Here is a 16,199-nt window from a genome sequence, read left to right on the forward strand (position 1 = left end):
TCAACCGGTGCCATGTTTAACAGCAGCCAGGGGCCTGTGCATGTTTTTAATCCTCATCAGGGCCTGATTAGCCTGTGGTTTGTCACTCTTCTAAAGTGTGTTGTCTTTTGTGACTCTGTTGTGCCCCGGGCTGCTGTCCTGGCCTGTGCGTGCGAGCAGTGTCTTCTTCCTCCAGCCCTGGTACCATGGCATTCGAGGGAGGGGCAGAGAGATGGAATGGGCTTCATTCAACCTTGCATTGAAGCTAAGTTATAATCACTTCTTGTAGGAATGAGACCAGCCCGAGCGAAGCTAGACGATGGCGCATGCCTGGCTGCACCGCATCATGGTGGGACGGGAGGGGGTTCCTGATCCCAGAACTTTCAATCAATTCATATTTCTTCCTCTCGGTGCACCAAAGCGAGGGACGTGAGCCAGTGCTTAATTTTGGCCACAGGTTGCAGGTGGTGGGCAGCAATACTAGTTTTCTGGTTAGAGCGACTATTTTTTAGCATCAACATTTCACCCAGAGCGAAAGACAGAAAAGTAAGCAGGAAGAGTAAATGGAAAATGGGACCAAAGGCAACCAGAGCAGGCCCGACACTCCCCTCAATCCATTTCTGCCCCTTGCTGAAGGCTGCCTTGGGAGCCGGCTCCTGCGGGTTGCTTCACAGTGAAATGGATCCAAAGAAAAACAAGCTTGCGAGTGGGGTGCACGAGCCACAGCGAACAATGTGGTTTCACTTATCGCGCCCGTGTCTGGGCAGGATAATTGAAACCACAGCCTATTGGTGTCTATTACGCGCACCAAGCGTGTAATAGACACCAATAGGACATGGGCGGAGCAATGCGCCCGCCTTTGGCCAATTGCGTGCAGTCTTTTACAAAGACGCACACAAAGGCCAATGGGGTAGCACAAAAGAAATTGCACATTCACGAGTGTGTGCGATTCCTAGGTCAGTGCTAAATCCCTGTTTTCAACTACTAAATGTCTCGCGCTGCACGAGCACTGCTGCGCAGTGCAACGCAGCTGCGAGACCTAAAAATACCTGCTTTTTAACCCGTTACAGATTATCACAGTAGTGATGTACTAGATGTCAATTCCTTGAAAAGAGGAACAGGGGTTCCTGATTGTCTTTGGTATCAAAGATTACCATGAACTGTGTTTGATGGACTGTTTTGGTTTAACAGTCCGCTTAATTAAAGTGAAATATGTTCCTGGCAAAAACAAGTTTATTAATCTATAGTAGTGAACCAAAAAATGTAGGAAATACCTGTCTCCTAATCCTCCTAGATCTATCTTCGGCCTTCGATACGGTCAACCACGAAACACTCCTTGAACTCCTCAAACTCAGGATGGGCTTGGATGGCACCGTTCTTGAATGGTTCAGGTCCTTCCTCCAGAATCGCTCACAGAGAAACCTAACTAACTGCAACTTATCCGCTCCCTCCCCGATCACGGTGGGAGTTCCTCAAGGCTCAACCCTGTCCCCCACCCTCTTCAATCTTTACCTGGAACCACTTGCAGAGTTGCTACGCACCGCCAATATTGCCTACCACATGTATGCTGACGACACACAGATCAACATAATAATCTCGTCTCATTCTCTCCCTGAATGAGGTCTTGAAGCTGACTGTCCACTGGCTCACCTTTAACCAGCTCAAACTTAACCCACAAAAACGAGTTTCTTCTTATCTCACCACGCAAAACTAATCCAGACATCCAAGAATGGATCAAGGCCATCACAGCACTAAACTGCTCTCCTACCATTGTAGACTCTGCTAAATCCCTGGGAATAACTCTAGACGGCAGCTTGAACATGCGTGGCCATATCCATTCAATGGCCAAAGCTGCCAGATTTCACCTGAGTTACCTAAGAAACTTGAAACCCTTCCTCGACCCCACCGACCTAAAAAGGCCAACCCAGGCACTAGGCATCATTAGACTAGAATACGGCTGCTCTACTCTTGCAGGTCTTCCTAAGAACTCTCTGGCCCCACTGAAAGCCTGCCTCAACGCCGCCGCCGGACTCCTAACCGGTTCTAGAAAATTCAACCACATCTCCCCCCAGCTGAAAGCTCTGAATTGTCTTCCTCTCGAGGCCAGAATCCAACTTAAGTTGGCCTGCATTACTCACAAGGCGTTCTACTCTAATTCCCCTGCTTTTCTTTCCCCCCAGGAGCCCGCGCACAATTCAGCGAAGACATCGCAGACTTCGTCAGCCCACACGCCCTTCCCTCCGCTGACTACATCCTCCTAGGGGACCTCAACTTCCACCTGGAAAACAACAACAACAACAACACCACCACCCTGCTGGACAACCTCGCCAAACTCGGACTCAAGCAACTGGTGAACAACCCCACCCACTACGCCGGACACACGCTTGACCCAGTCTTCTCCTCCAGCAAGTACATCTCCTTCAGCCACTCCACCGGTCTCCACTGGACAGACCACAGCTGCGTCCACTTCAGCTTCAGAAGGACCACGACTCACCACCACCCGCAACAGGCCCCCCGCAGGAGCTGGAACAAGATCACCACCGACCAGCTCACCACATCAGAGCCAGAACCCTCCCGCCAGATCAACGGACCCCAACCAAGCAGCCAACAACCTCACACAGTGGATCACCAACTGCGCTGACGACCTTGCACCCCTGAAGAACCATCCCCACAGGCCCGGCAGCAAGAGAGCCTCCTGGTTCAACGACTACCTCCAAAAACTCTAAGAACAACTGCCGTACCCTCGAGAAAGACTGGCGGAAAAACCCGACTACAGACAACATGACCGCCCTCAAGCACGCCACCCGCAAACACCACCAGCTGATCCACACCACCAAGAAGACAGCATTCAAGGATCGACTACACAACAACGCACACAACAGCAAGGAACTGTTCAGCATCGTCGAAGAGCTCTCCAACCCCAGTGCCGGAAACAACGACATCACTCCCTCACAAGACCTCTGCGACTCTCTCGTCTCGTTCTTCCACCGCAAGATCGCAGACATACACAACAGCTTCGGCGCACAGACCATGCACACAACCTCAGAACTAACCCCCCCACCACCGCCCTCCGCGCCTTGACTCCGGTCAGCACCGAAGACACCATCCACACGATGAACACCATCCACTCCGGATCGCCAACTGACCCATGCCCCCACCACGTCTTCAACAAGGCCGACTCCGTCATCGCACCCCAGCTCCGGGACATCATCAACTGCTCCTTCAACGCCGCCACCTTCCCGGAGAGCTGGAAGCATGCCGAACTCCGCGCCCTCCTGAAGAAACCATCAGCAGACCCCACCGACCTAAAGAACTACTGCCCCATATCGCTCCTCCCGTTTCCGGCCAAAGTCATTGAGAAGACCGTCAACAAACAGCTTGCCGCCTTCCTCGAGACGAATGGATCCCTCGACCACTCGCAGTCCGGCTTCCGAGCCAACCACAGCACCGAGACCGCCCTCATCGCAGCCACTGACTACATTCGAGCCCTGCTCGACAACTGGGAAACAGCGGCCCTCATCCTCCTGGACCTCTCCGCAGCGTTCGACACTGTCTGTCACCGCACCCTAGTGCAACGCCTCAGCAACACCGGAATCCAAAGGAAGGCACTGAAGTGGATCATCTTGTTCCTCGCCGGAAGTACCCAGAGAGTCCGCCTCCCCCCGTTCAGATCCGAGGCCACCGAAGTCATCTGCTGCGTACCATAAGGATCATCACTCAGCCCCACCCTCTTCAACGTCTACATGAGCCCCCTCGCAGCCATTGCACGCCAACACAACCTCGACATCATCTCCTACGCCGACACCCAGCTGATCCTCTCCCTCACCAACCACCCAGCCACCGCCAGAACCAACCTACACGAAGGGATGAAAGACGTAGCCGAGTGGATGATGAACAGCCGCCTGAAACTGAACTCAGACAAGACGGAAGTCCTCATCCTTGGACCATCCCCCTCTGCCTGGGACGACTCCTGGTGGCCCCCTGCCCTGGGCAGCGCACCCAAACCAACGGACCATGCACGCAACCTGGGCTTCATCCTGGACTCCTCCCTCTCGATGACCAGACAAGTCAACGCCGTCTCATCATCATGTTTCAACATCCTACGCATGCTCCGAAAGATCTTCCAATGGATCCCCACCGAAACCAGGAAGACGGTCACACAGGCATCGTCACCAGCCGACTAGACTACGGAAACACCCTCTACACCGGAACCACAGCCAAACTGCAGAAAAGACTCCCAACGCATCCAGAACGCCTCCGCATGACTCATCCTGGACATCCCCAGACACAGCCACATCTCCGGACACCTGAGAGACCTGCACTGGCTCCCCGTCAGCAAGAGAATCACGTTCCGATTCCTCACCCACGCACACAAGGCCCTTCACGACCTGGGCCCCAGGTACCTCAACAACCGCCTGACCTTCTACACTCCCACCCGTCAGCTACGATCGACCAGCCACGCCCTCGCCGCCTTTCCACGCATCCGAAGAGCCACCATGGGAGGAAGATCCTTCTCCTACCTGGCAGCCAAGACTTGGAACTCCCTCCCCATCCACCTCCGTCTTACCCAAGACCACCTCGCCTTCAGGAAGCAACTCAAGACCTGGCTCTTCGAGCAGTAGCGGACCCCTCTCCCCCAAGCGCCTTGAGACCCTCCGGATGAGTAGCGCGCTATACAAATTTCTTGATTGATTGATTCCCAGAAACTCGTAATATCCGGAGGGACCAGAAACTCAGTCTGCCAGAGCCCTTCTCCTCCAACCAGCTCGTTTTCGGAAAAAGAAAACTTACAACCGGGCCTTCTCTGGTGCCGCTCCAAGAATATGGAACTCTCTCCCGCGAACCATCAGAAGACTGTCAACTTTTGCTAGCTTCAGAAAGGAGACCAAAATGTTCCTTATGGACAAATTCCTTACCTAAAGACCACATTTGAACCTACTCTACGACCTTGCACCACCCCACATGATGACTTTATCCTTGACTTTCCCGAATGATACCTCCCGGCCCTTAGGGCTTCAAATCCGGGAGCTGAGACTACCTACTCTCTTGTTTAATAACTTTACTTGTATATTAACTGTACCTGGCTTTATCCTAAAATGTATCTCGAAGTTGAGACTGCCTGGTTTGATTATTTTTTTTTCTACATAATGTACATAACCCTTGTATCCCTTTCATATCCTTCCCTCCTATGGCTCTTGTATACCTGTTAAGCGCTCTGATGCCCTCACGGGTCTGGTCCGCGCTCTATAAAACCTCAAATAAATAAATAAATAAATATGAAGGTGCCTAACGTGTTCACAAGGTGGCTTTGTAGCAAATGTAAGCATGTTTGTGACCTTGCATGAGCACTTTAACCCCTTCCGTGCTCCCGTCGGCCGTTGACCGCCACAAGCACTACCTGGCTGGTGCTGCGAACAGCCAACGGCTGACACGGCCCCGCCCACTCCTTAGAACGCCCGCACTGCGCATAAATAACGGCTGAAGTAAACGGGTTAAGATGAGTGGTCAGTTTTGAGATCGTTTTGATAACACAATATGGGCTAATTGGGGGAATTTAGCTCACTTCTCGGGCCTAACTGTTCTCTATTCAGTTATATGTTGTCTATTCGGTATCACTCTGTCGCACATACAAATTCAAATGTCACACATAACCAGACGAACTATGGATATGTCACACTTAAGTAATCTCAACACTTGATAGCTATGCATTTCCCAGCCTCCTTCCACCGCCTGTCCCTACCTGGTGCTCTTCTTGCTGCATGCAGATGTCTCTGCCTTTCATGACTGATGGTTCAACAGGGCAGGACAAACCAATACCCTCAAAGCCGTCATTGAAAGTGCTTTTGCACTATCAATGATTGACGGCCTGTCATGCTGGGGCTTGGACGTGTACACTAAATAGCCTGCCTGCAATAATAAGAAGGGCATGGGTGGCGTCGAAGTTCAAACTTTTGCGCACACAGTGCATGCACATTACAGCCCAAATTTGGCCCACCCGCCTGGAGAGGTTTTTCCTGCACAAATGGGAAAAACTTGCCCATTTGTGCGGGGAAACAGACCAATCGTGCAACAGTGGTGGCGCTTTTATGCTGATCTGCTCCATCACTTCCTGGGCGGTATGGAGTCTACTCTGAACTGCACAGTGCCATCAATGCTGGAGAAAAGTTTTTCCAGCTCCTATCTGGCACCTGGGGGGATATACTAAAGTGAGGAATCTGCCGGTAGAGAATCTGTAAGAGTGGCTTAATGAAACTTGAGGGGGCCCCATTGCAGAGTACATGGTGCGGCCACCACCACGCTCCAGACCCAGTCAGGAGCTCAGTCCAGGGGCCCGCAACTCAAGCACAGTGTCCTCTTGGGGCCCCCCGCACCACGGGGGCTAATGTTATGCCACTCTCTGCAAGAAAGAGCATTACCAAAGATAAGTACCTTGTTAATTGCATATCTTACCTGCTCCCCAGCATCAATGCAAAAGACACACAAATGATGGACCGAATGCAGAGCAAATCCAACATTCACGCCAGTCGATAGATCTGGGTTAAATCCATTGTTCTTTTGCTCACCATGCCACCCCAGTGTAGACCAAGCCATTTGCAAATCAGTCTTAACCCTGTTACTTATGAGAACAGTCCAGCCCGAATTGCCAAGCCAGGTCCTCTCTGGACCAGCAACAAGCATCTTGGGACCGGTTTCAGGGTATTACCCCCTCCTCAGCCAGGCTAGCTTGAATCCAGTGGCACAGTGAGCAGGGGGCCCAGGTAAAGGGCATACCCAGCACACTTATGGCAAGAAAGCAAAAGACACACAAAACAAATGAATACCTGCACCCTACTTTCCTGGTTAGCTGTAACCAATTTTTAATCCATACATGTGTAACATAGAATGCTAATTTGGGGCATTTTTCGCCAGTTCTAATTTTTCTTGTCCTAACAATGGCTTGGTCTCACGTGGTTACTAGAAGAGGGTCTAGTCCACCTCCTTGCCTTCTTACCCCCTCCTTGCTTTTTTTAATATAAAATGTGTCAATTTTAATCCTCCAATCATTGCATTGGCTTGCAGGCATTTTAAGCGTGTCTGTCGTGTAGGGGGTGTTTAACGCAGGATAGCTTTGCAAACCGCTGTAGTTCTCGAAGCATGCATATGATCAGTGTTACGTTCTCTCCTTCATGATGAAATGCTGTTATTTATGATACTGAATCGCTGTTAATACAGAGCATCATTAATACTGAAACACTGATCAATCTGGTACACTGATGATAATGAGTCCGTATCGAGTTACTAATGATTCTGAGTGACTAAAGGCCGAGTTACTTGTGCCACTAACTGCATCGAGCCACACGTTTGAATGAGTCCTTGATGATGTATGCGGAGTGAAGTTGTCTTATACATACTGTGACCATGCTTACCAATATACTGTAGCACGTCCGACATTAGTTACGGCATTTTGTGGTGAATAGTGGGTATATTATTGCTGCGTAGGTGGTTCGTTGGTTCTGAGCTGGGATGGTGCAGTGAGCTAAAAAACGGTGTTGGATTAAGCCCTGATCTCTTGACTGGGTGAGAGTATTCTGCTTAATTCAGAAACTCTGTCCATCACCACCCCCTGTTGTTTAATTACCAATATACTGTAGCACGTCCGACATTAGTTACGGCATTTTGTGGTGAATAGTGGGTATATTATTGCTGCGTAGGTGGTTCGTTGGTTTGCACATCTGCGCCAGAGATTTGTTTGTAAGCTATATACCTCAGGTTTCAAACCTGACGGAGAGAATTTACTCATGCTTGATACAGGCTGCTGCACAGATAAATCACTGGTTGAAGTACAGTATCTCCTGATCGGGTAGGCTGACATTAGCACAAATTTAGCTATGTGGAAGAGAGAGTCAAATTTATGAGAGGAATTATTGGACTCGAGTTTTAGGTAGTGGAGCACCAGTCATGTCGTTTTAGATGAGATTGTGTGGAAATGTTGGGCAAGTGGCACGGATGGTTGGGCGCATGGGAGGAATGGTATGTTTTGGATGAGAAAGCGGAAATGAGCAACGAATTGTTTATACAATGCACCCTACAAAGGAATGAATCTCCGATCAAAACGAACAATTATTGTTTATCCAATGAACAATGTACCTTCTTCTATTTCCAAAACTTAAAATCATGCTGGCTTACAGAAATGTTAAATATGTGCTTAAATATGTACATGTATTTTTTAATTATAGTTCATTTTTCCACTTAATGCTGTAGAGGAAGTGAACAGTCATGTTTGTGTGGTTGAATAAAAGCCTCTGGCTGAGGTGTGGGGTGTAGTCGGAGAGTTGCTTTTCTTGTTGTGGCTAGTCGCTGCCCTCTCTCTTGAGGTTGTGGACCTGTTAAAGGTGACGAATCATGTGTTCGCCTGACTTTTGTTATCCGTAGGGAAGAGCGGAATAGTTTCTCTCCATTCCTGTCACAAAAATGATATGTGGAAATTGAGTAATGGTTGACCTCATTGCTGTATGAAGCATGATTCAGCGACAGATTGCACTGAATGACCCCAGGGCAGGCTGCCAAATGCGGTGTTTTCATTCATGCTCCCAGCAAAACCTGTCTGAGCAGCTGAACTAAGAGGTTTTCTTTGTTTTGGCAGGTCTGGTCATTGCTGCTGTGTCGTACAACGGGATACATCCACAATTGAAAACAGTGGAGGCCTACCATCAAACTGGAGCTCGCTTGAGCTACATACCGGGCATCAAGAATGGCTTCCATCGATCCGTACCAGAACATTATAGTAAGCTCATTTGTTGTTTTTGGTTCTACGTTGCCTTTGTATTGCTGTGTTCATACTAATGTGCATGTAAACACTGGCTTGTGAACTTATATACAAGTTTTGCAATCTCTGGGGTGAATGCTCCTCGTTGTTGTTACACAGATGCATTTGTTTCAAGGTTCCAGAGCTCAGAATCCTTCGGCAAATTCTGCTTCTCGATAAGCGTGTATTGATGAGCAGCGAATGAAAAAGCAGCGATGAGGGGGCGAGGTTTCATTGGGTCCATGTCCACTTAAAGGGAAAGACCTCCAATGTATGCCACCACCAGTGTTTGGGTGTCTTTTTAGATTCCTTTCCACATTTCCTGGCTTCTTGTTGCATCTCGGTTTCCAGGATATGTCTGTTGATCCTGCAGGGCACTTGCTTGGAAGTCTACACGCCACTTATTGATCTCTAGTTCTAGTGGGACTCATTGTTCACACACAGCTAGAGCGTTCCTAATGTCTGCATTTGCCTCCCATTTATGAAGTCGTAATCATAGGAATGTTTCTGCCTTTCCTTGGTTCAGTGACCATATATCACACCAATTCAGGCGAAGTCCTCACCCCGTCTGGTAGTATGTGCGCTAAAGGTCTCATTTAAACCTGGACATAATGGTAAATTTGGTCATGAACTGGTTTGTGCCCATTATTATTGCTACTGTATCCATTATGAGGTTAGGGAAAATAGCGATTATTATTATTATTATTATTATTATTGGACATTTATTAAGCGCCTGGTTACGCCATTGGCGTGTCCCCGCGCTATGATAAGTGGAATGACTGTCCCCCCTCCTCCTAACCCAGCTATCTACTGAAAAAGATAAGTTTTAAGTTTTTTCCTAAACTGGATTTCGGATGGCTCAAGCCGAAGTTCCAGTGGCAGTTTGTTCCAGCATTTGGGAGCAAGGTATCTGAAGGACCTGCCTCCCATACGAGCTTTAAATATTCTTGGTACTTTTAACAGCCCGACCTGCGAGGACCGAAGACTGCGTGTAGGCTCGTAGTAGGCTACTAGGCTCTGGAGCGGGAGAGGTGCCTTGCCATACAAAATACGGTGGCAGGTGGCAAGGGCCTTAAACTTTACTCTCCTCTCAATGGGGAGCCAATGGAGCGCTCGCAAGGCTGGCTTGGCGGAAGATCTCCTGGGGAGTCTGAGGACCAACCGCGCTGCAGCGTTTTGAAGAACCTGCAGGCGACCGATGACCCTGCCTGTGGCCCCCAGATAGAGCAGGTTCCCATAATCAAGTCGGGAGGTGACCAAGGCATGCACCAGCGTCTGACGAGCAGAGATGGGAAGCAGGTCTAAGACTTTCCTAAGAGCTCTCAGAACGCTGAAGCATACCCCAGCCACCCGACCGACATGTGGGCCAAAGGTGAGGTCCTTATCGACCCACACGCCCAGATTCCTAGCCTCACGGCAGGGAGCGGGGACTTCCCCCAAACAAGGTGGCCACCACGCCGACGACCACGCCGACGGTACACCCCCCACCACGAGCACCTCGGTCTTGCTCCCGTTCAACTTTAAACAGTTGGCAGACATCCAGGCAGCAAGGTCTTTCATGCAATTCCTGAAGATGTCTGCCTCAAGACCGGGCGCGCGTGATAGGGAGATGACCAACTGCGTGTCATCGGCATAGGACACCAGGCGGAGGCCGTGACCCTCCACAATGGCCGCTAGGGGGGAGACGTAAATGTTAAATAGAGTTGGGCTCAGGGACGAACCCTGAGGGACGCCCTGGCCCAGCTCAATCTCCCTGGAATAACACTCACCTCACGATACTGTGGTTAGATCGTAAAGTCACAATAAAAGGTGGAAACCAGAGCCAAAACGTATTGCACCTGACCTATTTTTATCACAAACACTAAATAAGTTGCAATGAAGAAATGTTCAGGGATTTTTTTGTGCTCGATTTAGCACAAATCTGATATTGCTAGCCTTTACAGTTGAGTTTTTCTTCTTGATTGGCTACAAGGCAAGGGTTACTCCTGTGTCCCATTCTTCATGTTGGACACCATTTTGTGTCTACCATGCTTTCCTTGTAGGGTTTCTTTGCTGAATGCCATCTCAACACAAAGTGAATTCCTGAAGTTTACCCAGCCCCCTGTCTGGAACATGGTCTTGCTTTAAAGCTATTGTCAGTAGTTTCTAATCATACACGACTCATATATTGTAATTCATTCTTCCTTGCATTTGCAGTGTTCACCTGGGAACAATTTTTCTCTGTGCTGGGATGTTCCATCCACTGCACAGCCCTGGTAGTTTCTGTGACCTCCCATAATGTATTGTGTTAGACTGTTATTTATTTATTTTCCTCTGTTTATTTGGATTCAGGAGCCCGAGAAAGATGTTCTGTCTTTGCTTTCTCCATCCCCTCAGTTCCATTCACCTATAACTAAGCATATTGATCCTTCAGCAATATTTTGGAATAAGAGTCAACTGTTTCTGACCATAAAGTAAGTGAATAATGCAACTGTCTGAGGTACTATGACATGCATGGAGAAGTCTCAAATACTAGGGATGCTGCAGGGAGAGGCTCGCTTTAGGGATTTGGCATATAGTGAAACCTGATGTTTCCCCTCCTTAAAGAGATCACCATCAGTGTGAGCTTTGGGACTCTGTCTTGTGTACCTTGTGCCCTTGTGCTTTTCCCATTTCACCCTTTGTTTACGCAGAATGTGGCCCTCCTAGTACACTCTCGGGAACACACGCAGAAGCTCATCATCCTCCATGTCTTTAAGGAGGGGTATCTGATCTAAAAAGTCTGCTGGTGTGCTTCTGTCTGATTGTAAACCCATATTAGGGTCTTATTGGAGCTTAAACCTCCCAAAGACTTACTGCTCCTATATCAATATAAACACACAATGTGTACGTCCAGGTGGTCCGAATGTGAAAAGGTAGTGACCTCACGAGGAGTGATCTGACTAGTTAGGACGAGAACCCTCCCTCACCTAAGGGTGACATGCTTCATCATTGGACTCCCTCCTCACATTGAGACCGCACGGTGCCCCATGTGGGCTACAACTCCCCAAGAAGAAGAAGGAGGGGAAGAGTGGAGGTGTTATGTATATCAAGATGAGCAATGTTAAGGGTACTATAGTGAGGGGCAGAGTAAAACAATCTTGTGGTGGGCGTAAATGGTCCTTTATTCTGGTGCCCCCATTGGATAGAGTTAAAAATAGAGGGGGCAGGTGAAATGAAACCACTCTCTTATGTGGTCAACATGTTTCTGCCAGGAAAGAATCAATAAAGTTCAAAGGCATTAGTCAGGACCAAAAAGATATGTCACTCTGCTAATAAAATCTTGTGACCAGCCATGCCTTTGACTTGGTGGTTATTTGGGTGACCTGTCAATGCAGTAGGGTCTGCCTATAACGCTGAAAAATAAATAAACCACAATTACTCATGTGACAACCCTTCCCTTATACAGGGGTATACATGTGTACCCGTGTCAACTGTGTCTGTCACCAAATCCAACACTTGTGTCATAGGCCTTTGAACTTAATTGAGTCTTTTGTGGCAGAAACATGTTGAACACATCAGATAGGGTAGTTTCATTACCCCTGTCCACTCTATTTTTAGTAACTATATCCAACCAGAATAAAGGATCATTTTCGCCCACCGTGAGATAGTTTTAACAACACTATTTTTGCACTCTGCCAGTCACTATAGTACATTTACATTGCTTATCTTGATATGCAAAACACCTCCGCTCCTCCCCCTCCTTCTTGGGGAGTTGTAGCCCATGCTGGGTACCTTGCAGCCCCAATGTGAGGAGGGAACCTAATGATGAAGCATGTCACCCTTAGGTGAGTGAGGGTTCTCATCCTAACAGCAAAGTGCTCTCTTGCTCTGTCAGATCACTCCCTGTGAGGTCACTACCTTTTCACACGCTGACGTACATATTGTGAGTTTATATGTACTTCTGCCTGATGACAAGTGGTCTGAGGCTACAATACACTGAGACCAAAGTCTCTGCAGGGACGGTGTTGGCCACTCCTGAAAAGTCAGAGCCTTCATTATGCAGAGTGATTATCAAATTAATGCACTGAATGCACAGCTCTCCATTATAAGGATCTAGCATTGCAAAACCAATAAGAAAAGCAAAAGAGGCATAATAATAAATAGATTAGACAGGCCCCTTCACTACTGTTATTAACAACCTGACACTGAATAGCAACTACACTACTTTTAGGGCGTTGATATAGACTGTTTGCCAGATTGCACTGCATTGGTTAGCAAATGTGTCAGTATGCTCCCACCCTGCACTGTAAGAAGACAGCCTCCACATCCACCATAGATGCCCATTGCGGGTTAAGAATCGCATACCTCCGGGTTGCATTGCAGTTCTCCTTTTTCACAGTAAAATCCCTTTTTACAACTCCAAAGTCCGCCACTTCTCATATTCTGCAGGGTCAGAGCCTCAACCACAGCCACAACATCCACTTGAGTTTTCATTGTGCAGGGCTAGAACTCCATAAGCAGCATCCACTACACTGGCTATCTTTTACAAGGTGTGAGTCTCCCAAACTCAGAATCCACCACACTTCTTCTAAATGATCAGAACACTTCATACCAGAATCCACCTAACCTTCCCCCCTGTTTTGTAAGTGTCCAAATATTTGATAATCCAGCTCAAATTCTGTCCAGAAGATCGAAATTCAAGTTCTTGCACTACATTGTAAGATTCTTCTGCAGTTCAATCATTTCCACTGTCCATCTTTTGCCGTGTAAGTGCACTTCAGCTCCAGGATCTTACTAGCTTTCTTCGTGCAGAATATGAATTCTTCATGGCTGCAGCAACCACCCTACTTTGTTCTTGGTTTGTAGTAACCCCACAGTTATGCCTTATGCCCTGCTGTCCTCTCTATGGATTAGATCCATCCTCATACTTGAGAAACAACCATTGTTGCCTAGCGTTGGGTAAGATCCCATTCACAGTCCACCTGTTCTAGAGGCCATCCTGTCTCCTTTAGTGCTGGGGAAGGCACCGATAGCTCCACCATCTATCTACCTCAGCTTCCTCCTGCATCTTGCGTCACCAACCTGAGCTCTCCTACCTGGCGGGTTTACTGCATCTTCATCATCCAACCCAACACCACATTGAAGGTTCAGAAGACCCCAGACTCCTCCACAGCTGCCTTGCCAGTTCCTGCAAGTAAGTGCCCACAACTCTAGCATCAGTTCTACTGAGTCCCTATTTAAGGTTCCCATGTCCATATTCCTTTACCTGTTGCAAAGCCCATGCCTCCGTTGATTTACAGCGGCAGTTCCACTGCCAGAGTGCACAAAAGCTTTGCGGTATTTAGAGATAGTCTCAGAGGTGCAGAGAGCAGCTTGATATCAGTACACTTGCTGCTGAAGGAAGGAAATTTAGATATCTCTATATTTAGTGACGGTTATGCATATGCTGACCACAATGACACTGAGTAGCTTCTGAAAAGAATATGAAGGGGATTTTATACAGTATGTTTTGAGGTAGAAAATGTGCACTTAGAAATTAGTTGTTTATAGAGTTACAATATATTGTAACTCTATAATTTATTAATAATTTATTGACAGTCATGTTTCACAAATTCTAGCTGTAATTTTAGTCTGATTTGAAGTTACTGGGAGATAAATGCTCTTACTTAGTCCCAGTGGTGACTGAAAACATTATTCATGTTGTGGCTAATTCTGAGATATCATGCTTTTGTAAATAACAATAGTTGGACTTCAAAACAGTGAGTAAACCGCTCTGACTCCTGTTTGGCTGGTCACCTCAACTAACTTCAGCATGGGAAAAATGCTGAAATTCCTAGTATCTTTCGTTCTTCGCCAACCATGCCACTCTAGCAAAGGCTCACCATATGCACATCAGTACCGACCCTGCTTCGCACAGAATAGTTCATCCCGAACTGCCAGGTGAGGCCCCCTTGTGAAGGTACCACAAGCAACCCCAGACCAGTTTCATCCTACTTGGGGCTTGTCAGTTGCATGTAGCTGGAGCCCCGTGGCACCATAAACACAAGACCCATTTCTGAGCTATTAACACAAGAAAGGGTACAGAGTTCCCCGGGAAGAGTGAAAGAAAAGAAGTGCGTGTACTAGACAGAAGGGGGGAATCCCCTTGTTGGAACTAAAACCCTCACACACCCAGGTAACTAGGTGTCATGCTTCATCATATGGGTTCTGCTCCTCGTCAGACTGGCGCTGCAATATCTGACGGGCTCCCGAAACCGGGGCTCTTTATCGGAGATCTTTTGTTCCGGCCATATGGTGCATGCGTGTGAGAGGGCGGGGAGGTGTAGTCGTGACGTGAAAAGGTGAGATTAAAAAAGGTGGGTCAGTCCACAAACTAATTTATTCACGTGGTAGACTCCCTTGATTAAAAGGTGGGAAGGGAGATAAATGCCCTGAATCTATCTGAGCCTGTTAACTACTACCCTCTGGTTAGGTCGACATATTTCTTGCCATGGTGGCAATTCCTCAGGACCTCGGTAAATAGTACTACACAGTGAAAAAATTTAAATTAAAACTTGCAATATGGTATACAACCTTCTTTAGTAAGTTATACCGGAACGCAGGCCGATTGGTCCTGCTGAAGTATTGCGACCCCAGAGAAATCCCTAAGGTACCCCGCAGTCTGCTCCCGTGGGACCGGCTGTCAAGGTATGGTACCTTCGGCGGCGCACGGTCCTGGCTGTTGGAACCTACCCCACGTACAGCGTCCGATCTGAGCTATCCTTTGCATCCAGTGGGTTTTGATTGTGAGTAAAGGCATGGCTCCATACCAGAATGGGCTGCCCACCCCATTTTTTTAAATGTAAAAATATTACTTGTGTTTAGTGTGCCTTCTGCCCCGCTGGAGAACAGAAAGACACTTGGGTCCTTTAGCCGTGGGGGGTCATGCCTCGTGGGCCACGCTCAACCCATTCTTTCTAGTGAGCTTTCTGCCCTCTCCTAAGGAGGGTGGGTTATAGAAAAAAAAAAGAATCTGCCCCCCTTGGGGGACAGAAACTGCTGTGCCATTTAGGGCGTAGGAACACAGCTCAATGCCAGGAAACGTGTCCCCCCCCCACCCCCCCCCCCCTCTCCAATTTTTTGTTTTAAATAAGCAAATAACGGTACCCCTCCCGCATTTGCTGGTGCTCGAGGGACCTCAGATATGCTCCTGTGAACCTATCAAAGTGAATCAGCCAAGGGAACTTCTTCTCTTGCATCTTGATAATATTACCTGAATGTGAAATCTTTCTGGTGGAAGAACTGGAATCTGCTTCTGTGGAGGAAAAGACATTCACGTTCCTCATTCTAGAGCTAATGTGAAGGACGTTTACAACTCGAGCGCTTACTAACCCTGATGAGGCGTTGAAGCGCGTTTTCGGCGAGTAGCACGTTACTCTGAAACCCATAAGGGATTAGTGGTGAATTAGTATAGTGAAATATGAAAGTAATTTGT

At 48.0% G+C, this 16,199-nt stretch overlaps 1 protein-coding gene across 1 annotated transcript in view; it reads left to right on the forward strand.

Moving 5' to 3' along the window:
- The window catches only part of PLA2G4A (phospholipase A2 group IVA), an 869,302-nt gene that overhangs the window by 106,469 nt on the left and 746,634 nt on the right, over positions 1 to 16,199 (forward strand). Inside the window, exon 2 of the mRNA XM_086956164.1 lies at positions 8,603 to 8,743. Within this exon, the coding sequence (XP_086812290.1) occupies positions 8,711 to 8,743 (33 nt within the window). The 5' untranslated portion in view covers positions 8,603 to 8,710. The remainder of the gene's footprint in view (positions 1 to 8,602; positions 8,744 to 16,199) is intronic.

This window comes from Lissotriton vulgaris, chromosome 1_1 (assembly GCF_964263255.1).
Source record: "Lissotriton vulgaris chromosome 1_1, aLisVul1.2, whole genome shotgun sequence".
NCBI lineage: Eukaryota > Metazoa > Chordata > Amphibia > Caudata > Salamandridae > Lissotriton > Lissotriton vulgaris.